Raw genomic sequence first — 23,304 nt, 5'->3', positions numbered from 1 at the left:
AATAGAATTTGCACCCTTATAATATCTGTACTCCTACTTTTGGATGTTAATTTTCACAATATTAGCAATATCTTCATTTAGCTATTTCAGGTTAGAAGTCAATCATTTTAGAGAAGTGTTACCTAACAAATAAGTGCCTCAAAATTAACCACAGGTGGAAAAAACACACCGCATACATACTCACGTCTTAGCTACTTTTGAGACGAGAAACATTTAGGAAGACACAGCCCTCATCTAGTCAAACGGATATGCAACTAAACATGAAAAAAAACAAAACATTTCATATTCCTGTCCATCCTTTGTTCCTCCAACCCACTATCTCTTCCCCTTGTCATCCTCCTCAGGTGGAGCGAGCATCATACTGGTGTGTAATAGCGTGCTGTCAGTGTGGGCCGCAGCAAGGTGTGTGGAGAAGAGCGGAGCGTCTCAGATGAGATATGTGACTGGCATGCTAACACTCAGTTTTATCTCAGAAAAAAAGAGAGACAAGGCCCCCCCATCTCTCACTATAGGCCTTTGATTAAAGCTCCCTGGATACACACACACATGTACGCACTTCCAAAAACACACATACGAGAATGTACGCACATGCACCTGCTCAGATTATAAATAAATTGCGAGTAGGAGCATACACACATACTGTATATGCACTTACACACATCTTTCTAGGTGGTTCTTAGGTGGTGTTGTTTTGACCTAAGCCAGGTAGCTTGTCCATTATGGAGTTGATAGAAGGATTTGGCCATGTTGATTCTAGACAACATCATCTCCTCTGCCATAAATAACCTGAGTGTTTTCTGTGAGTCACACAACAATATACAGAGAATAAGAGCTCTCAGCTTTATCCCCCGATCTCATCTACTGCACGCAAACACTCACACGTATACATAAACCCAAAGAAAATGATTGCGTTGGGGATGGACATAAAAAAAAAACCACATTTTAAAAGTACAGTCAGCCGCTCAGTTTCAGCGTAAGTAACCATTTTTCATTCTACTTTGGTTTCAGTGTTCGTAGCAAAATGTGTTTTCTCAGATGGGCAATGAGGAAAACTAGTTTGATTTTATATGAACAGCTTCATCAGGCAGTGTGGAGTCTCAACTGCATGCGAATAAATCTTTGGATAGGAAGTGTATATCCAGAACCAACGGAGCTATGGTGAAGTATGGTGACTGCCATGAGGGAAGTAACGGACAAACCACACGTAGCATTACTGCATGTGACCTTTTTGATAAAGTGACATTTCTGTCACTTTATCATCATCTTTCTGTCATCCTTCGCTTTTCCTTTCAGAATCAAATATGAAAGAAAAGAAAATATATAGTTGATTTTTTTTTCCTATTTAACAAATGGCAACAATAGGATTGAAAAGGAATCTCTTTTCCCATTTCAACTTTGGTTACCTTCTTCTATCCTTATCACAACAACATCATGAATGAATACATACACACAAAACATTACATATATAGACAGAGATATTTAATTGTTTTAATTGGATAATGAATTAAGAAATGTACACATCATTAGCACAAATTCAGTTAATTCAAGAAACGACATCTCTTTCACTCTTTCTATATGTATAAATACATGTATCCTTTATCATAGTTACCATATGTATAGGAGATAAGCTGCTCAGGATAAGTAAATATATCCATGGCTCAGTATCAAATTAAAACTCCACATATTTTTTGTGAAGTACTTAGTTTTCCATAGTGAGCCATAGTTAAAAATATATATTTTTAAAAAGTTCTGATGAAAAGAAGAAATTAGATTTTGTTAAACTAAATAGCTGATCTTAGATCAGTTTGTAGGTTTAGATGTAGAGCTTGTAGATCCTTCTAATACAGGAAGATGAAACCGTGCATTTTTTTTGTAGTTGTCACATTTTACACAGTTGGCTACTAATTTTCTTTTTTGTTTGTTTGTTTTATTGCTGTTTTCCTGAAACTTGTGATCACACAAAATGTTGTACATTTACTTGTTTTTTCAGAAATCGCCATTTGACAAGTGATAAACTCCTCACATGAAATTACCATCAGGGCTGAAAACGTGTTTGCATGTGACCGCCAAATGAACAAAGAAGATGTACAATTCAAGCAAACCAAGGTTTTTGTGTCAGTGAGCTTCATGTGCATGATAATGTGCCATACTGACGTGACACCCTACACACACATCTGATAACCTGTAGGATATTTGCATAGAGAAAGGCAAAGGTCTAAATCTAGAGAAGTGTTGCATGTACAAACGGAAATGGGTTAGACCAGCAATTAATTTTTTCTATATAATTTTGTGCTGTTCATCTATAAAGCAGTCCCAAAATGAAAAGTACCCACCCCATCTAATATTACTATACATCACTATAAGCAGACTGCAAGTGGTAAAATGAACAGGCAGCTGATTGGACCACAGTTGTTTAAGTTAACAATAGCTCAAATATATATGTATATACATATATGTATATATATTTAAACTTTATGGTTTTCTATTCTTCTTCATATTACACATTTATGTCTGAAAGTACAATACACATGTAAAATATCCACCTTTATTTATTCATATATTTTAAAAAACATATGATTTAGAGAGAAGTATGAGTCTTAAAATGTGCTAGTTCAGTGATCCATAATCTTGTGTGGAATCATCAAGGAGTCCACCTTGTGCCAGGCGTGCTGAAATAATACAGAAGTGTGAGTATCATCTTCTGCTAAGCAGTTAGTTTGCAGACAGAAATCTGCTGAAACCAACTGGGGTGCCCTGTCATATCTTCACAAAGCAGTGCAATTTGATTTCTTCTTCGTGATACAATGTTGTACAGCAAGCTTGTATCTTCACTAGTTAACATGTAGCTCTGAGCTCATATTTATTTATGGGTGAGATCAAGCCAGACCAACAGGGTAGGGCCAGCTTGATTCAGAGACGACTGCAGGTAACAGATCAGTGTGGCAGCGCCTTATTCCTCCATGTTTTTCAAATCATCGGAGCAAACTTAAGGCCTCACGTGCCAGAGTGCTTTATTTGTTCTTGGCACAAGGGTGGGACTTAAAGCAAATATTTATAAGAAGAACTCACAGTTGTAAAAGAAAAAAAAAATCTGTCTGATAATAAATGTGATGTAAAAAGAATTAATGCAGATTACTTTTACTCAGACTTTTAAAATTTTGTATGTCTGTGATAGAGCTCAGGGCTCATCCTGGAGACAGCTATATTACTCCAGATGATTTTTCTCTTCAACTTGTGCCAAAAACACATAATTCTGCTCTCATGTTGGAATATTTCAGTAATGTTAGTAAAGTTACGGTTGTGCCATCACTGCAGACACACACATCTGTCCTCCTGCTGTGTGATGACTAGAGAAACGATGTGGCCCGTGCTGCTTGTAACACAGTTATGATTCCTTAAGTTGCACTACGCCATATGAACCGCGCACACATCTTAACTGCAAACTGCTTTCTCTGGTACCAAGACAGTTGAAAATTGTGTAAAATCTTAGTTAGCGCCTGTTGGAGGGAGCCCCACAATTGCTACACATAGCTGCATTGATCATTCTTAGGCTGTTATTGCAGCTACAGAAGCAGCCACGGGGGGAAGAAGCTGGGTAAAATATAACCACGCATACTGAACAGAGAGTGCTTTCATAATTTTTATACTGGGATAATGAACAGGGCAAGAAAGTAATCCCACGTCAGGTCTTTGACATAGCGCAGCAAGAAGTCAGGGGTCCGTCTGTGTGGACGGCGATGGGCTGGCTGCTGGACAAAGAGGCTGGGAAAAGTGTTTGTACATCTCTGTGACAGGACCTTGAGGGGGCGAAGGGATTGGAGTGTCTGGTGAGGCTGCAGGAAGAGAAACAGTGACAGGAACAATTTAGTGTACTTATCTGAACATGAACAAAAAGTGAGTGGCAAAGTTTTCACCGCATAGTGTATTAGAACATATAAATGCACTATTTATTGTTTTAAAATGTGGACAGTATGGTCAATACCTTACAATTATTTGAAATTTTACAATGACATCATTTGTTTCAACACCTCGAACACACGTTTGTGGCATTGTCTTAAAATGGATAACTCTTTATTGAAATTTGATGCTTCTCTTTTGCTTGACTAAGTGACTGGATGCATGTTTTTGGCATTTTCATTTAATTTCTGAGGAGATCTTACCTATCTGTGGAGTGTGAACAACAGGCATAGTGCTAATGACCAGTGTGTGTCCTGTCACAGGGTTCTGGGCCAGTTGGGTGTGTGCTGGGTGCTGCAGGTGCGTGGGCTCCGTTGTTAGTCCTGAAAACATAACACAGGTAGACACACTACAGTTATTATCAGTCAGTAGGAAGCTGTTTTAAACGGCAAGATGTTTTAATTAATTTATGCTGACACATAAGCAATCCTGACAACAGTACGCTGGACTAAGCCGGTTTGTATGTCGGTGTCTCTCATTCTGCAAGTGAATGTGTTGTATCAGTTCATGTCAAGAATGTGACACAATCCACAGTTTTAAACACATGAAAGCGATTTAGAGACATCCCATCATTTCCTTTTTTTAATTGTCTGGTTTGGTGAGCCAGTGGTTTGGTTTCAAACTGTTAGGAATAAACCTCATCCCTATCAGCTACATTGCTAAATATAATATTGTCTAACCAATATTTGAGTAGCATAGGGTTTTGATGTTGTTGCTGTTTTGTGTGTGTTAGTCCCACATTCTGACAAGATGTTATAAAAATGCAGCTCTTTCTGTACACTGTCATCTGAGACAAGTTGTCATAGCTCGGAAGGTTTTTTTAGCATGTATGGTGAAACCTGTGGGACACGTTTGGATATGACTTTTTACTTTTTTTCACACCTCATCTTATGCTTGAATTGCCTGTCATGGCTCTCCTGAGAATATATTTGATGCATTCTAGCATTAACTTCAGACTTTATTATTTATACACATTTAGGTTTGTGTGCAGATCTCCTTAGCAGCACACCATATACCCAGGACAGTTTATTTTGGCTTTACCTTATCTATAAGTGGACTAGTGAAAGTTACACCATCTTTTTACACATTCTTTAACTTTTTAGATTTTGCATATACCCTAGAAAACTTTGCTGAGCTTGTTTACTTTTTATTTTAACAATGCCTCATACAGTTTGCTCCATTCACTTCTGAGCAGTTGTGTTGTTAAAGGTCACCCTATTTGTATACAGAATTGCAAGCACAAACACTGGCCAGTCTCACCTCCCAGCAGCATCTCGTGCAGCAGGTTGTCTATCTTGGCCAGGCCGCACAGCTTAATGAACTGGAGCTGTTCGATCATCTGCCAGGTGATGCTCTGCAACGTGGGCAGCAGGAGTAAGAGCTCACCAAAACGACCTCTGGAGTCATACTGACGGTCATTTATGTAGTCTTCCAGACTCATCTGTACCTGCGGACACACACACAAGGCCAAGCACTTTAAGCAAACTACACATTAGTGCTTGTTGACTTTGATGATAAAATGCTTAATAATGTGATCTTAAATGCATAGTGTGGGTTGATGATTGACCGACCTGCAGACGCATGGCCTTAATCTTCGAGGGATCCCGCAAAGACTTTGCATCTGCAGATTGGAAAGCAAAGTACGGAAGAAGGTGGTGTGTGGAGGTTGGGAGGGACGGATTACAGGATGGAAGGACAGAGAAAAAAAACAGAAAGATCGGGTGTGGAATTTAGGAAATGGGTAGAATCGGTGAAATGATAATGGTCAAACAGAGGCACAGAGGCATAATGAGGGGCTTTAGTGAAGGAAATACAAAAGGGGCTTGTGTAGCACAAAATTAAGTCAGGGAGTGGTCACTCTTGGCAGAGGGGACAGGACATTACTATGTCCCAATCCCTCCAGTTTCAGCTGGGATAGGCCTGATTAAATCATGTGGACACCCACAGATTAACTGAGCTGTGGGTGAGAATGTGGCCAGGACATGTTGGGAAAGAATGGTCTGGACAAAAATAACATTGAGTTTTGGATCAGTTTTTAAAATAATGGCGTTTTAGTAAAACCATCTATAAAAACAGTGTTTTTTTGCAGCACATTTACTTTTCATAATTCTCTTTACTTAATGGTATTGTAATTATTCTGAATGTGTAACTCCACCAGCAAATAATATGTTGTAAAGTTGTGTACCAGGATTATAACCAATATTAATGAAATAAAAAATGATCCTGAACTTAAAGATTCAGCGCGTATGATATATTGACATCTAGTTTCACACCTACTGAACCTGATGCATGAAATGGTTTGTTACGCTGAATCATTTGGAAAGGATTTGTTTTTCAGAAATCTAAGTGTTAACACTGGCTCAGTTAGGCTGTGGGTGTGCATATGATTTAATCAGGCCTATCCCAGGTGAAACAGGGCAGGAGGCAATGGTACAACCTGGACAGGTCACCAGTCTTTAGGCAACTCATCTGTAACAAAAAAGGGGAAGAAAAAAAAGCTCTAGAAAAGCAACTTAGTCACAATTTCCCAGTTGACCTATTTAGCTGAGTGTACATTTCTTCTACCCAGGTCATTATCAGTTGTTTGCCTGAAAGTTGGACAACTAATGACTGTAGAGTATAGCTTTCAGGCAACTGATCATGTGGTAATTAAAACTTCTGGCAAAACCAAATTCTGTTATTCATTCTTTAAATGAAGAAACGCTCCCCATCACTGATGTAGCTGATGCTATTGCAGCCAACATGCTAAACTCTCTCAGAGCCACCATTGACTGTTGTTACGTAAAACATCTGCAGCTACCACAATAAGATGGTGATTGTTTAGCTTGAAGCCTAAAAAGATGGCTTCTCATATGATCATGTTCTGGAGAGAGTCCAGCAGTCTCACAATAGGCTGTATCCTCTTTCCCAGTGAAGAGTAAAGTGTGGCTACCAGCATATGTTAGAAAAAATGTACTTCCGCAATCACTTGATGGCTGCTAAGTTAATGGACTTTTTATTCCTTACCTGGGTCAAAGAAGACAATTGCCTTGAGCGCTGCATACTCATTTTCATCTATTTGAATATCTTGAAAGGGTTGGACGAGCTCATCTAAGACTCTGTTGGCTACTCTGCAAATCTCCGGTTCAGTGCTGTTCCTGTGTATCACACAGCCATTACCTGCAGACACAGTGAACATAGTTAGTGGCAGTGTGGAGAATAGTGGGCTGGGACAGAGAGGAATATGGGTGTGTATGAGGTGCGGCACTTGTGTGTGCATGCGGAATAGTTGTAGCCTTCTGAGGACCTATTTAAAGGTTTTAGGCTAAGCTTCGGTAAACAGTTTTGGACAAGGTCTTAAGAAGTACAGTAATGTAGAACGTATGCTTGAGTGTTTGTTGTGGAGAACTGTATTTACATTGTGATGTTAGTATATGTCCTAGCAATGAATAATGTCATATAAAAGACACCTTTGAGGTCACAAAGAAACAGAAAGCTTTAGTTAATCATTCTCAGTCTTCACACACCAGTGCTGACCCACATGATTACACCACACAGAAATAAGATGTCATTCCAGGGGTCAGTTTCTACCTAAAAGCAGGAAGTCCTTGAATGCCATTGACCTTTTGGCAACTCCAAGCAAGAGGTGTTCCCCTGCATGAGCCCTGAGTAAGCTCACCTGAGGACACACACAAACACATACACAGTTAACCTAAGAAGACAAACAGTGCAACAATGTCTCTTTTAGCCCTGACATACCTGACAAAAATGCCATTTGTCCTGTAATGCACTCTTTTTTTTTAGATTCAGTAAGTATGCTTGAAATTACATGCAACTTGATATGTATTTTTTTCAAATATTCTGTTTTTCAAGTTGACTTTACTGAGAGGGACCTTTTCCAATTCAAACTAGAATGTCCTTTGATTAGAAAAAGCTTTGTTAGCTCACAAAGCACACAAGCCAGCCTACAAAAGCTACACATAAACACATACAAATATGACGATATGCAAGCAAAAGCAGAGTCACAGATCTATGCCATGACCTGTTACCTGGTCATCTAACGGCAACTCTCCAAAGGCAGGAATATACTTGGCCCATTCTACCAACACTAACAACTGCTGCCTCATAGAATCACAGATGTCCCCCACTGTGGCTGACTTCAGCTCTGATATATCTGCTAGTCCAACTGGGGTAGTGATCTGCAGGAAGAGGAAGAAAAATTACAATTCAGTAACACATGACATGTTGACTGATGAAGATTACACCAGCTGACACACAACCATAGGCCACAGTACATGCATTTTAAAGGAAGAAATTCATAAGGAGATTGATACCTGTTGGGATAATGATTCTGCCTGTGCCAAAATAGTAATGGGTGGCAGGTCATGGGAGTCAGGGATACTTCTTCGGGAGCTGATACGATCTCTCTCATTCTGTACAGCTAAGATATAAAAGCAACAGTTATTTTATGTGTATGTTTATTGTGTGTGACAGAGAAACAGTAGAAGAAATCAGAGGGAGCAAAGAACAAAAATCAGCACAGTTTCAAACTGAAGTATGCCCTTAGACATACTAATATTGAAGTGAAGTCTCTGTGCTTGAGATTTAAAGAATCAACTCAGGTTAGTATTCATCAGTGTTAAGAGGTTAGGGGGAAAAGTCCTAAATGAAAATGATAACAACAGACACAAGGAAAGTTAATATTTAGGAACATAGCCATACAAGCTATCATCAGCAAAGAGGAGTAAAACGTTAACCAGTTGCAGTCCAGAACAACATGTTTGAATAGCGCATCATTACGTGTCATAAATCTCTGTGCCAAGGTTATACCCCTCATAAATACACACACACAAACACATATACTGAATAATCACTTCTTTTATGGTCAAGTCCATTTCGACTATCTTGAAGAAGTGTTTAGATTCTATGACAACAGTTTTTCCTTTAGTGCCACTAGTTTAACCCATGTCTTTGTTTCAGTGGCAAAAAAAGAAATAAGCTTCACGGAGGCATTTAAATGTACTGAATAACAAGTGTATATGATTTAAATCTGTACATACTGTTATAAATGAGATACACTTTTGTGTATTTTTTATCTCTTTGCTAAGGAGGTGGGATTATTTTGAGTACACTACTTTCTGTCTTACCTTCTTTCTTCATGCCAGCTCTGAAGCATTTGTTGAGTCTGCAGAAACGACACTGGTTCCTCTTATCTTTATCCACGATGCACTGTCTGTTGAACCTTCATATGACAAACACATGATAATATTGTATGGCTTTCCAGAGCAAGAGCTAATTCCCCGTGACATGAGGAAATGTAACAAGATGTGCCAAAGCATGATGTCTGTACTGAAAGAGAGTTCTCAAACTATCTGGGAAATTTCAAAGATGTGCATATACATGTCAATGCATGCGAATGTGCACACTCATGCATGTACATGTACAATATCCAAACACAAGCACACACTTAAAGAGATGTAAATGTTATGTCCCTAGTCGGGTCTTGAGTTGTGTTGATGCATTTTTTTACAAATGTGTGTGTGTGTGTGTCTCATTGCGTGCACACATCATATTTTTGTTTGTATGTACCTGCAGGTGTACACGTGGCTCTTGCGTATGGAGCGTCTAAAGAAGCCTTTACAGCCATCGCAGCTGGACGCCCCGTAGTGTTTTCCTGTAGCTTTGTCCCCGCAGATTGCACAGTTACTGCTGAGCCCATCCGGACCAGAGTGGCTCGGTTCTGTCGGCATACTGTCTGAATCACACATTAATACACACACAGGTAAGTACACTTGCATGTTCACACACAAGAGCACTGTCATACATCTGTATATTGAGCACCTGGGAAAGATAGAAATATGCCAACAAAAAGACGCAATCTTTTCAATAACCTATCCATCAGAAGGTAACTATGATCTACTGTACTACAAGGAACATTTCTCCATGCAAAACTGTCAAATTGGCTATGAACTTGAATTGTAGTCAGTGTGAAAACTTTTTAGCATGCAAGCATGTTTGAAAATAAATAGCTGACATATTAAAAGTCTTCATTTACCTTTATGTTCTTACATCAGATCTTAAAGGTGCTAAATAATGCACTGCTGACAGCTGCAATGTCTTTTCCTCATAGTGCCTCTCAAGTGGTGGCAAATAATTGTTTTAGTTCATTAGTGATCTGTCATTTAGGGTAACTGATCATTAATTTCTAAGATCTATTTCTTTACATCAGTATTTAAATTCACCAACTGCTAAACAGTTTATGTTAATCCTAGTATTAATGTTACTCTAGTGGCAGTGTATTGTTGAAGATAACTGCAAAGTCAAATCTGTGTGTTTGATTTATTGACCTAGACATCAAGAAGAAGAATGCATAGCGGTTAAATGATCAGCAACATGCAACGTCACTGCCAATGTGTTTATTTTATCTCTTTACTGTCACAATAATCACTATTATTATCACCAGCTGCAGTATTGCCACTATAATTAACAACATAATTATCATATTGCATATTTATTGTTCTGGCAAACCAAACCAGTGCAACACAACATGGCCGTGTTCTAAATGTGAAAGCTCAGTTTGCATCTGCTCAGATAGGTTAACATTCCCTCTAAACATGTCTCCCTTAGTCCCATAGCAGGCTGTACCAACATGAGATGTGTTAATGTTTGACTAATTCTCTGTTCAAGTGCTGATGTGACATCAGCGTATCACTAGGGTGGGTGTTTGCTCTTCAGTAAACTATGTTTATGACACATATCTTCAACTTCTTCTTACTTAAACTCTACTGCATCGCAGCGATTATAATTAGCTAAATATGTTTTTCACTTAGTAAATTACAGTTTTTGATACCCTTGCTGTGTGTATCATTACATGTAAAAGTTTGAGCAATGATTCCCTGAAAGTCATTTTGAAAGAGTCTGTTTTTGGAAATGTTTGAAGAGGCAACCTGATTCCCTTCCCATTTCAATTCACATGCAACAATGTTTTTGTTGAATTAACATGAGGCTGACATAACTGCATGTTGTTTAATGTGATGGTGTTAAAACACAGAATGTTGCTGTTGATTTTTCTACTTTAGAATCATCTATTCCCATTGCTCTTCGTGGTTAAAGACATGAGGGACAACATATGTTTTGAAATTTCAAGCAAAACCACTTATTTCAATAGTTTTCAGTTTCAAAATGACAAGCAAATGAAATTTCTGAATCTAACCTGGTTGGTACTGAGTAACAGCTGCTCTTCCAAGTATCACAGCTTCTCACATTTTTTGCAGGCTGCTTAGAGTCTTGTTTGTTTTGTTGTTTGAGGCATTTTCACCAAATCTTCTTGTAATGTAGTTTTGCAGGATTCTTGGCCTGTCTCACATGCAAAGCTATTTTTAAGTCTGTCTGCTGATTGTCAGTGGTGTTTAGGTTTGGAACTACGAGGGCCATGGCAAAACATCCAGCTTGTGTCTTTTGAGGTATCCCACTGTGAATTTTTGATCTTTAGGATTATTGTGCCATAATAGAAGCTGTTTCACTGACACTGTGATGTTTGCTTCTATAAATTGTCATTATTTGACCTATTCTTTCTTCAACAAGGGAAATGTTACCTGTACCACTTTAAGAAATTCAAGCTTAAAGGATGATTCATACAACCCTGTGTTTAACGATAAAGAGATGATCTTTTCATTTCATTGAGCGTCATCAAGCTAGTTTCAAGCTAGTTTTGACATTAGATTAGGTGGTCAGACGCAGGAAAACTTTTATTTCATTGAGTCTCCCATGAAAATCGTGTTTATGCAGGTGTCTCTGCACACTCTGTACAGTGCACCATCTCTTTAGAGTCTGCTATTCTTTCTGATTGCCATTTCTTAAACTGATGAAATAGCTCTACAAATGTGCTTTTTTTTGTCATTTGTCTTTTCCTGCTTTTGAGGCATCAACTATGTTGCTGATGATGCTTGTTGGGTTAGGATTTGAGGAGTCAACATATTTAAGAAGCTTTGGAATTTGTATCCCCGATGGTTGTCAACAAGCCAGAGTCCTAACAAGCTAATTAAGGTCTGAGACCTTGATAAAAGTTACCTGAGAGCTCCATAAAGAGCAATAACACAATGCTCTTTAAACTGTTTCATATCTAACTTTCTGTCTTAGGGTGATTAGTTTATGTTTTACTAATCAAATCATTTAAACTGTTTGAACTGTTATAGTAGTTTCACAGTGCAGTTTGGAAATGTTTTCTTGAGTAAAAGTACAGATTCTACTGCTACACTTTTCTGTCCCTCATAACCACAGATTTCCTCATATACTTTTTCACACATTTCCACACAATAATCAAATAGAATTTATCTCCCACAATTTTTAAGCTGGATCCAAGCACCATTGTCCTGTACCTGTATTAGAATATCAAGCGTTAACCCATCACTTAGTCCAGGTTTATAAGTCATGGTATGTAGGAAATAAGTCTCTCCCCTTTGTGTAAATAGCAGTGCATGTCTTCTCATATTATCACACTTCTTGGTCTCACTCTGGGTCAAATCTACCTCCTACCAAGACACACCATTTTAACAGAAAGGCTATTCATTTTAAAATACACAAACCAAGGCTCCTGCTTTTTCTCTCTACACATCAGTTACTCACTTTAACGTGTGAATTGTGAGCTGTTTTCTTACCATGCACGTATGTACAGTATCAGTGCTTATGAAGATCGTGTGTGTGTAGATGTGATTTATTCAAAAATGTGTCTTTTGTGGCTTTTTATGGGCTTGCGTGTAGGTGTCCATGTGAACACTTACCTCCTCCAGCATATAGCACCTCTGCATTCTCAAAGCCTAGTGTGCTGTATGATGGATCCAGGCCTTCGCAGTAGTTAGCTACCTCCATATCTAATAGAGATTTACTTTGAAGAACAGGAGGGTACTTCATTCCTCTTCTCTTCTCTTATTTCTTCTCTTCTCTTTTCACTCTTCTGTCATTCTTTCTCTTTTTTTTTCTTACTGTCTCTGTTTCATCTCACTGATACGACAAGGGAGATCTTTGGCATAACAGATCTATAACCCAGTCTGATTGGGCCATGAACACAGAGAAGGGCGGCGCTGGGGCTAAGACTTCTCACCTATTTACACCTTACTTATCTGTCCTTTTCCCTCACACTTATCGCAAGGATGAATAGATAGTGATAAAGAATATATTTCCCTTTTTCTTTGTCCATTTTTTGCAGTTCTTTTTTCTGAGATAAATCCTTTCTGAGATAATTTTCAGGACAGCTTGTGCATTTCGTGCATGTGTACAAACCAGTCTGTGAGATTGTGAGTACACATATTCATGTTTATGCTTGAAAGAAGTTTGCTCTCATATACATTTATGAATGTGTCTCTGGTGTGTGTGTGTGTGTGTGTGAAGTGTGTCTCAAGATTCCTAATCTAATCAATACTGGAGTAATAGTACCACCATCTCAGCAGATATAGTCTATAAAGGCACAATGTGAATTAGACAACTCTGATAACTTGCTTTAACTTCTGCACGCACACACATGCACACACACACTCCTTCTAACAATTTGTTCCACATATTTCTTAATCAATTAACATTGTAATAAAAGCGTTTCAAAAACCATCTAATCAACCAGACTACAACTGAAATATCTTATATTTAACTAATAACTGCTGACAGAATACCTAACATGACTGAGGCATGATCTAATGTAATTACCGAATATTTTCAGATCTTTGGGTTTTTAGTATCAGCTCTCGAGCTGAATAAATAGCTTGAATTTCATGAGAAAAAAGGAAGAGAGGAAGAGGATTTCAAATGTAGTAATCACAAGAAGAGTATACCCCACCACCTTCCTCTTTTGGGGCAAGGATGTTATAGAAATACTTTAAATAACCCTTGTGATATATAGGTAAATTTCCGCACCCACCTGTCTTTTATCAAGGGTTGCAATGCACTAAACCGTATTGTGTGGTTTGACAGGAATCAATTTGTATTACGGAATATTTGATGCCCTATATAAGTAATGAGAAGGCCAATCAGAAAAGCAGAAGAGTTTTGTGCATGCACTGGAATACTATGTAGTCACTGTGGCTGCATGGCATCAGAATGCACGTCACAACAGATTACTTACTGCGCATAAAGAGAAAAGGCAGTTAGCATTGAAGAGGTTGATAATATACATTAGTTAACACAGGAGGCTGAAATAAATTGGATAAGAGACAGAGGGAAAAGGGAGGTTGAGGGTGGGGAGTAAGAGAAGTAATAGAGATTACATTTTAACCAGGCAGTAAGGTCAGGCCTCCTGACTCATCAAGTTCTTATTGAGTGGAGAAGAATTTACTCTTTACAGTTATGTTGTCATTCTCCTCATACACTGACCCTGTGGCTGTAGAAGCAGTCAAGATGAATCAGAGGCTATACAATGAACATGTATGAAGTATGAAGACAGGAGTTAAGGTGAGGTTGTGCATGGTTGTTTTGTAAGAGGTCATCATGTGATTAAATTGGTTAAACATACAAAAAGCGCCCTCATTTATAAGTGCAAAGACAACATGCATCTGGTCATTATCACTGTAAGGGAAAATGCTTTTCATTTTCTTCTGTCCATAAGAAATTCTTCTGCATTTATATGGATGAAAAAAGAATATTCAAAACAGGGAGGTTGATTACATTTTTTTACTCCTCTTAGATAGTTATTGTTGTACAGCTCACAAAACATACTAAACCACCAGCATAAAGGATAATGTAAAGAATTTTACAGCTGAATCCCATTTTAAGAGACTTGCATAAAAAGCAGGGTTAACACATTCATAGAAACAGGTATTATGACTTCTTCCAGGACATAACTGAGAAATGCTGTTTCTGCCTACCAACCAGACGCTCTCTGCAGCCATAAAATCCATGTTAAGAAGCAATCTCTGTGTGAACTAGCCATAATACTGCCATCTCTATTTAGACTACAGGTTTTAATAGTCACAGATGATGATCAGTCACTAAAGTCACTCTTGTAAAGCCCTACTTCCTGAAACCCAGACAACAGTAAAAGGTACACAGTTCAGCAGCATACTATTCACTTCAAAAGCTCTACTTCATTAACTTTATATTTGCTTAGATATTGTTTTTTTCAAGTTAATAAGAACATGAAAAGATCTTTTCAAATCGTCTACTTCCCCTCTATAGCAATAAAATGAAGGTTGAGAACTATTTATAGCAAATAATTTCCTTAGTTGAAGTAAATCCCATGTGTCTTTGGACCATAAACAGCACACACAGATTTAACATTACCAACTCCGACACAGCATCACCTATTACAGCTTCAAAAGTCAATCAATAGCTTTCTGAATGTCTCAATCTTGTTATAATTTATTCAAAGTAAACCGTAGTGGACTCGTGATTAAAATTGGTACATTTGTGCAGTCATAGAAAGTGTCTGAACCTCTTTCACCTGGGGCTGTGGTTATTAGTTGTCTTATATATTGATTGAAAACGATGTGAACAGAACAATCTGTTGCCCGTGTTTACGTCCTTGTGTAGATGAAACAGGTTATCACGTGATCTTTACTGCACAGCATTCGTGGCAAAGTGACTCTTTCTTATCTCTTTTCTTTCGTCGATGCTACATGATAAACTGTAAAGCAGCAACTGTGAACGAGGAGCCCCACCATTACCACTAAGATACAAAACCACGTGATTATGGGGAACTTGTTAACAAACTTCCCCAAAAACTGATTAAGGTAAGCTTCACTTTCTCTCTGACAACCTCGACACGACTCGACTTTTTACTCCTTCAGATTTCATTATGAATATTATGCATATGCAATATGCAATGCATATCAAAAGCAGTACATATATTTTAAAAAAGTCTTTGCCTCACCTGTAATCCTGTTTCCGTGTGGTATGTGCATTTAACCAGGTGTACCGCTGTCCTCCGACAGTGATCAGCCCTCACTGTGCCATTGGGCTAAACGATACTGAGCATTGGAAAATGGTAAAGGTGTTCAAGAACATTAAAATGGAAGGTTGGAGACGTGAGTGGCCTATAATTCATGAAGCAACACTTTGGCGCCGACATAGCCCTGTCATTAGATCGATTTACTAAACAAACTCAAACTAGGGTGGGGATGTTAAACAGTAACCCAGAGCCATAAAAAACTAAAAGGGAAAGATCACCAGGGGGGTGTGTGGGAGGGTGTTGTGTGCGTGTGTGTGTGTGTGTGTGTGTGTGAATGTTAGGCTGGGCTTCTGACACCACCTATGAGTGCACAAGGCATGATATCAAAGAGGTTTGAGGAAATGTTTCACAAAATATTCGGGGCAAGTAGTTATTTGAAACATTTATTTCTCTTCTCAGGTATAAATGGGAACAACCAGCTTAATTGACAAGGGCAAGGTGAAAATACACTTAAATACACTTAAATACAGGTTGTTGTTTTTTCTTTCTAGGTTGAAACAAAAAGTTGCCTTTCATTTCTATAGTCTAACATTATAAATTCAGGCTTAAAAATAAGTAGTACAAACACAGACCAGAAGATGGCAGGAGTGCATTCACTTAGAATCAAATCCACATACAATTTCCAGACACAGTTTTTATTTTCTGGATAACAACTTATTGTAAATAGTATTTTTGTGAAATAAAAAAACAGTTTAAAAATTTGACATAAACCCCTGCCTCCAGATTTCCTGCTTCCTACATTCAAATGTCAAGCAAGACAAAAATATTACTGACAACAAAAATAATATTTAAAAACAAGCTCATTTTAAGTCCTAGCTTTAAAAAGATTGCAGACAGCATAACAGTGGTACAGCAAATAAGGCAGAGCTGAGGATGACTGCTGGCACCTAAATGAGAGCTTTACTCTTTTTTATCTGGTTTTAAAGAGAAAGCAAAACAATATACAATAAAAGATGTGATAATAAACGGTGATTGACATAAGTTTTGCTGTAAATTCATATAGCAAATTGTCTTCAGAATGCATACAAACACATACATACTCATTCTACTGGCACTTTTCAATTAGCTCTTCCTGACAAGCAGATGTTGCAGGTTCTTCTCCCCAAAAAGGTTAGCATATCCAAACAGTTAAATGTGGTCAGACTCAGAAACACCTCATTGATACTCTGCAGTTCTTTAACATTTTTTAAGTAGTAAAGCCGGAAAATGTGATAGGGGATGAAGCAGGCCACCATGATCAGTGCAAAAAACAGACTTTTCAGCTGAGCCCCAAATTCCTGCTGTCCCTGGCGATGTGTTCTGCGTAAGATCCACAGGACATTGACTTGTAGGGCTGTCAGCACCAAAGCCACCACTATAATCAATGGGCTCATAATGTAGTTGAACACTCTACTGACGGTGCTCTGAGTGCTTTTTCCAAACCTGAAACATTTGTCTGTTGAATCTGACTGTTTGCCATACAAAAAATAGATGACGCAAGGTACTATGACGAGCACAATGATCCACACCAACGCACTGCCAATGAGTGCGTGTATCCTTCGGAAGGATGCCACTTGTGTAGTATTGTGGTAAAATGTCAAAAGACGGGTGACAAGGATGATCACATAGAGGATAAAGGACATGTGCATATGGATGTGGATCATGGCGCTCACAATTTTACACAACCCAAAGCCCAAGGTCCAGCGATTTGCTGAATAATAGTAAATCCTGAAGGGCACCGTGAACAGGAAGATGAAGTGAGCAAAGATCAAGTTGTTTATTGCGATGGAGGTGGTGGACCCTGTGCTGGATTTCATGATGTACATCATCAGACTCAGACTAACGGTACCACAAAGCAGAACCACTGAGTAGATGACCAGGAGGGTTGTGTGGTACTCTTGTGTTTCGTCTGGGGGGGGTAGTTTAGTGCTGGTGTTCATCATGGCTGGATATAGTGATGAGAAATGAAAAAGATGGAGGAGAAAAGAAAGGACAAGGAGTTAATGAAGGTGGTATACATCAACGAGGGGTAGATAAAGAATATATAATACATTTTTTTAAAAATGGAGAGAAGGAGAATGTACATATTAGTACACATTTTCATTAAATACACAACTGAAGCGTGCACACGCTTGTGCAATATCATTTTAGCGTCAAATTGTACATATTAATTGTACATATTAAAAGTAACACCCCTAATTTCCTAAATATTGGAAACAGATCAAACAGTACGAACCTAACGCAACAAAAGTCAGCACATATTTCAATTATGATTTTCAAATTTTTACTTTCAATGTCAAATTTAATCCTGTATGGAATAAAAGATAGCAGAGTGGTTCTGCCAGTTTTCAAAAGCATTTCTCTTTAAAATGCTTCTCAGCCAAAGAATTTGATCTTAGTCTCATCCAAGCAAAGAAAAGTCCTTATTACATCTTTCGGATGGCTTTCGGTGGCAAGGAGACATCAAGTCTGAATGAGCGTCATGCTGCTTTGCCACAACAATATTGCGATGACAGTCTGATTGGTTCTGACCTCGTAACACATTTACCTTTCGAATCCCTTTCAACAAGACACAAGTTTGAACTGTGGCACCGAGACACGGACAGGCGTGCACAGAAGCGGTGACATAGAGATAAGTTGCTCGGACAAATCCTCTAATTATGATCTATAGAACAATGCTGCAGCTGAACAACGAATGAAGGAAATAGTTGAAACTGGAGGATTTAGTTGTAGACTTTGCTTACCTTTTGGACAAAGAGACTCTGGCTGTCAGCTCTTCTTTCAACGGGACAAAGGATGTTCTCTACTTTAAATCGCAATCGCCGTCAGATCAATAGTGGGGCGCTGTTGTGGGGAGTCTGTTGGCATGGGAAAATCTCCGAGAAGAGAAGAACAGCTATGATATTGTAGCAAGGGCAAATGGAAGTTCAAGTTATGAAAATGAACTGTTGACAGAATGCGACAGAAACCACTGTCCGCTTTTGCATATCGCTCTGTGCTTTGTCAGAGAGAGGAGGTGACTGCGCACACATGTCAACATAACCACAAAACTTCTTGCTTCCTCTTCTAAACTCCCCTAATATAGGCCATAGTGTACTTTTTTTTTTCGCTTGACAGAATGAAATATAATCTATGTGAATGGTACCTTAAACTGAACATAGAGTAAGTGACATTTACACATTTTGTAATTATCTTTTAAATTTTTTTGCCATTATTTACCAGAGGAGTAAACAGTGCATCACCTTATCTATCTGTGTCTGGAGAAAAATGTTTTTAAAAAATAATGAATATTTGAATAATACAATGAATATTGGTCTTTTTGTATCTCAAGACACGAACCCCAGCTGGTAACACTGAAGCAGTAGACTTTCAGACTATGTTTCTAGATAATTTAGAAGAGAAGTTAGTCAGGATGTGGTGGTGCAAGTTGTGATGTTGACATATGTGTCATTCTCAGCCTTCCCTGTGGCACTGTGTACAAATAACAGGTAATTTCTTCAGCATTTTGTGTATTCATACACATATACAAGGTTTTGTGTGTCTTTTTACACATCGAGAATAGCACACCAAATAGAAAGGGTAATGGAAAAGGTTTGGGACAGGGTGTCACCCGCTCAAAGTAAAATGGCGATGACATGCAGAGTCAGACAAACAAAATGTAGCAATATCATGTGACTTTACTTAATGAGACCAGGCTGAAGCATCGGGGATGACTTTACTGATATTTGAGTTTTCAATAAAAAGATTAAAGACATAAAATATGCATTGAAATATGCATTGAAATGGTGGATTGTTCCTGCATTTAACAACACAGCCAGCTGGAGGAAAGACCCACTGTATTTGTGTTTGTAGTTTTCAAGGAATGCATAAATAAAAGCAGCCTGTTGGTGTAGCAAACTTCCGTATACTTTGTAGTTCAGATTAATGTTCTATTCTTTAATCATTCTGTGCATAAAGTACCCCATGGCTTTCAAGATGTGTGATAGTTTCTAGCATGAGAGTTTCAGCTGAGAGTTTTACTTCTGCTTTAGCTTCGGCTTTGAGAGATATCACCTCTGTTTGCAACCAAGCACTCTTTGATATGATACAAAATTCATAGCTGAATCAATGGCTGTAAGCAAAGGAGAAAGCTGGAACCTATCCCACCTGTCATTGGGCAGGAGGCAACACCCTGGATGGGTTGCCAGTCCATCACAGGGCCACAGAGGCAAATGAGACCAGCAACCGCGCACGCTCACGCACGCTCACACACGCTCACGCACGCTCACGCACGCTCACACACGCTTTAGAGTCAGCAATCAAGCTAACATGCATGCATTTCCTAACATTTGCTATGTAATTCATCTTAGCTTACAGTTTAATGTCAGTGTAAAGAAGAAACCAATCCTGCTGTAAGTATTTTGTAAATACTGGGTTGTTATGTGGAAAGGAGAAATAAATTTCAGCATGAGGTAGTATCAGCAAGTATCTTCTAAGTACTTGGTTCCTGTGGGGTGAAGGATCGACACAGAGAGTTTTCTGACAATAGCCTGCAATACTTTTCAAGTAATTTGGTCTGGTTAGTTAAAAAAAAATAAAAATAAAAACATTTTTTGCAACTAGTCATTCATGCAAATAATCAACCCCTTTCTAAAAAAAAACAAAACATTTGGAGATTTCTTCAGTTGTTGCAATACTATTTGATCCAACTCTCAAATTTTCTGAAAATGCAGGTTCTGAAAATGATTTGGCCACATTTAAACTCATTCTGCATATGAAGTGCTCTGCCTGTGGAACCCTCTGGGTTTATTGTCTGTTCCAAGTTTTCTGTTTGCAAACTAGTTTGAATGTATTTTACTATTTCTATGGTAAGAAGTGTAATTTAGTATTGACAGTTAATACAACATAAGAGAATCTGCCAGAAAAGTACACCTGGTTCAATTTAATTTAGCATCCTGCGTTTTCACACGTCAGCTGTGAGGAAAAATCAAGTTCCTTAACTATTCAAATGCTGGGAGGCAGAAGAACTACAGAAGGTGTGTGTGAGAGCATGTGGAAGTGCTGTTAGCTGCATTTGTTTGTTGTCTCTCTGTGTGAGGATGACAAAAAGCTTAGGAACTGTTTTCCAGCCAGTGAACATTGATAAGAGTATTACTGACATTGTGAGAAATAGTGAGTTATAGTCATCCATGGTTTCTAGATTGTTGAAGTCCAATTAGAGATAATCAACTAAACCGGTAACCATGCTACCACTCAGGTAGCGCAGGATGACTTTGGACTTCATTATGTTTGGTGCTAAACTTCAGTTTGCGCTCTGTGTATATAAAGGGTTAGGTAGTCGATTGTAACAACAGATTAAAAATTTTTATTTTTTTTTCTGTTTGAAAAAAAGCAAAGAGAAGAGAGCCCATTCATCAAAACCACTGGAATTCCAAGCTTTGAAACATGGATTTTAGATCTGGGGGCTGCACAGAGGTGTGGTGATTAGCTTTGTTTCACCTTAAAGCAAGAGAATTCCTTGTACAAGTCCGACTGAGGCCTTTCTGTGGAATTTGCATTGGCCCTAGGAGTGCATGACAGTGCGTGTAACCTAACTCTTGCCCAGTTGCAGGTGGGATAGTCTCCAGCCCCCCTGTGACACTGAACTGGATTTGGTGAGTATAGGAAATGGATGGATGTTTGAATGTATCCAAACCCAATGCCTTATGTTTGCTTGATCAAAGATCAAATGATTTAGCCCCTGAAATGTTATTATTATGATCATTTGTATAAACTCTGTTACTATGACGTTAGAAAGACATATTATTAACCCATAATTGCAGAGTAAAAGCAGGAGAATTGAATACTCAATACTGAGTTACTGTACAATTACACAGATGTAAGAAAAAAACTTTGATCACGGTGTAAAATTACTGTGTGATTACATAGTAACAATGGCAGAACAGTTTTCTATGTCTACTATATATCCACCCAGTCCTGAGTAAAAAGGGGAAATGGTCTGATTTCCTGAAATACTGTGTAATTACTGTGTAATTACTGGGTGAGCAGTTGAAAGCATTACATACTTATCAATCCAGCCAGTTCCCCTGAGGTACAGTAAGTAAGTAATAACCCTATACACAAGATAACTGTGTATTTCCTCATAAAAAGATCAACTGAAACAGCAAATAAATGCTCAGTTGATTAACAAAACATGATCATGGAGCTCATTTTACACACCACAATAACTCAAAGAACACTGCTCAGAAATGGAACTTCTTTTTGAGAAGAGGATGTATTTCTATAAATGATCATTTACATGAAAATTTATTTCTTGGAAATATATCTTCAGAAGATTAATCTTAAGCAGCATCTCAATCTCAAGCAATCTCAACTATCAAGCAGGCCCTGAATGCATGAATAGAGGGGTTTTGAGAATTGCAGATTTTACTAAGCATTAGCCCATATCACCACCATGCAAACACAGTTTTGGGCAAATGGAACAGAACTTTTTTGTTTGGTTCGATGCCTTTCAGGGTGAAGATTTTCACTGAGTTTGACTGTAAAGATTATTTGTGGAGTGGATAACGGGGTTTTTGGCCTGCGACCTCAGATCATACACCCCTATCCCCTTGGATTAACGTCACATGGGTAACGGCAAATTTAGCCAAGAAAGCACTGGTGCCCTTGTTAATAGGACTAATAGCCAACTCCACAGAATAACACTGGGATCAGAACACATTATGAAGAAGCCACTGTAGCCAGTTTTAGTATTGGGCCCAGCAGGACCCTGAGCTGGTGGAACAACTTTGAAAATGATGCTGTTTTTGGGTGAAGAATGGTGAGAAAATGTTTGTATGTCCAGGGCATCATTGTTGTATTTGACAAAGCTGCTTCACATGTACAGGGAAGGCTAGGAGATTGAAATCATCTTTCAATCCTGCCAAACTATTTGCATGAACACTGTGTCAATCAGCTATTTATGTTCTGAGCAAAAGACCCTGCAGAGCTTTAAAGAAGCGGTCGAATTATAAACCGGCTGCCAAACCAATTATGCACTCACAGCACCCATCAGGGCTATGGCTGACTAGTCCTGCTTCATCTGCAACTGTTGAGCGCGTAGCTTGTACTGTATACAGTCTATGGAGATGATCACAAGAAAGACACAGATGTACAGATGGATCATGGTGTGTTTGCTGTTTTCTTAGCCTATGAGACAATCTTGTGCCTGAAAATTCAGATAGATCTTTAATTATTCGGTCTCTTTTTAAAGTCCCGTCAAAGAGTTGTAGAATGGCGCCGCTCTAGTGGTAGCTCTGAACACAGTGCGTCTGTCTTTGCATCTTCGCGAGTGTTTATCGGGGAAAACACAGATTGGATGTGCTGCGAGAAGGATTTCTGCTGCTAACTGACAATTTTGCTATCAGTTATGATGCATCGCTATGGCAATGACCAACGATTTTTGCATGTTGGCGCCGTTGATTGAGCTTTCCAAAGCC

General features: G+C 38.5%; 2 protein-coding genes across 4 annotated transcripts; both read right to left on the bottom strand.

Moving 5' to 3' along the window:
* Positions 1-1,390: 1,390 nt before the first annotated feature.
* On the bottom strand, positions 1,391-15,992 carry hnf4g (hepatocyte nuclear factor 4, gamma). Of its 3 annotated transcripts, none has more exons than XM_072378423.1 (11): positions 12,717-15,777; positions 9,526-9,691; positions 9,084-9,178; positions 8,271-8,377; positions 7,986-8,135; positions 7,528-7,615; positions 6,964-7,116; positions 5,529-5,578; positions 5,218-5,404; positions 4,161-4,280; positions 1,391-3,833 (listed from the first exon to the last, which is right to left on the bottom strand). In XM_072378423.1, exons 1-11 carry the CDS (start codon positions 12,844-12,846, stop codon positions 3,712-3,714), a joined length of 1,368 nt encoding a protein of 455 aa, XP_072234524.1. In that variant the 5' UTR covers positions 12,847-15,777; the 3' UTR covers positions 1,391-3,711. The 3 variants fall into 3 exon arrangements, with proteins under 3 accessions (XP_072234524.1, XP_072234523.1, XP_072234522.1); XM_072378422.1 differs by lacking the exon at positions 12,717-15,777 and adding an exon at positions 15,791-15,992 and having other exon boundaries at positions 1,392-3,833; XM_072378421.1 differs by lacking the exon at positions 12,717-15,777 and having other exon boundaries at positions 1,392-3,833; positions 9,526-12,681.
* Positions 15,993-16,582: 590 nt separating this feature from the next.
* gpr141 (G protein-coupled receptor 141) lies at positions 16,583-18,833 on the bottom strand. Its single transcript, XM_072378378.1, has 2 exons — positions 18,592-18,833; positions 16,583-17,792 (listed from the first exon to the last, which is right to left on the bottom strand). The coding sequence occupies exon 2, from the start codon at positions 17,788-17,790 to the stop codon at positions 16,927-16,929; it is 864 nt and encodes a 287-aa protein (XP_072234479.1). The 5' UTR covers positions 17,791-17,792; positions 18,592-18,833; the 3' UTR covers positions 16,583-16,926.
* Between the last annotated feature and the right edge of the window lie 4,471 nt (positions 18,834-23,304).

This window comes from Leuresthes tenuis, unplaced genomic scaffold (genome assembly GCF_036924035.1).
Source record: "Leuresthes tenuis unplaced genomic scaffold, fLeuTen1.0.hap1 SCAF_24, whole genome shotgun sequence".
In the NCBI taxonomy this organism is placed as follows: domain Eukaryota; kingdom Metazoa; phylum Chordata; class Actinopteri; order Atheriniformes; family Atherinopsidae; genus Leuresthes; species Leuresthes tenuis.
This window is presented reverse-complemented; position numbering and strand designations above follow the sequence as displayed.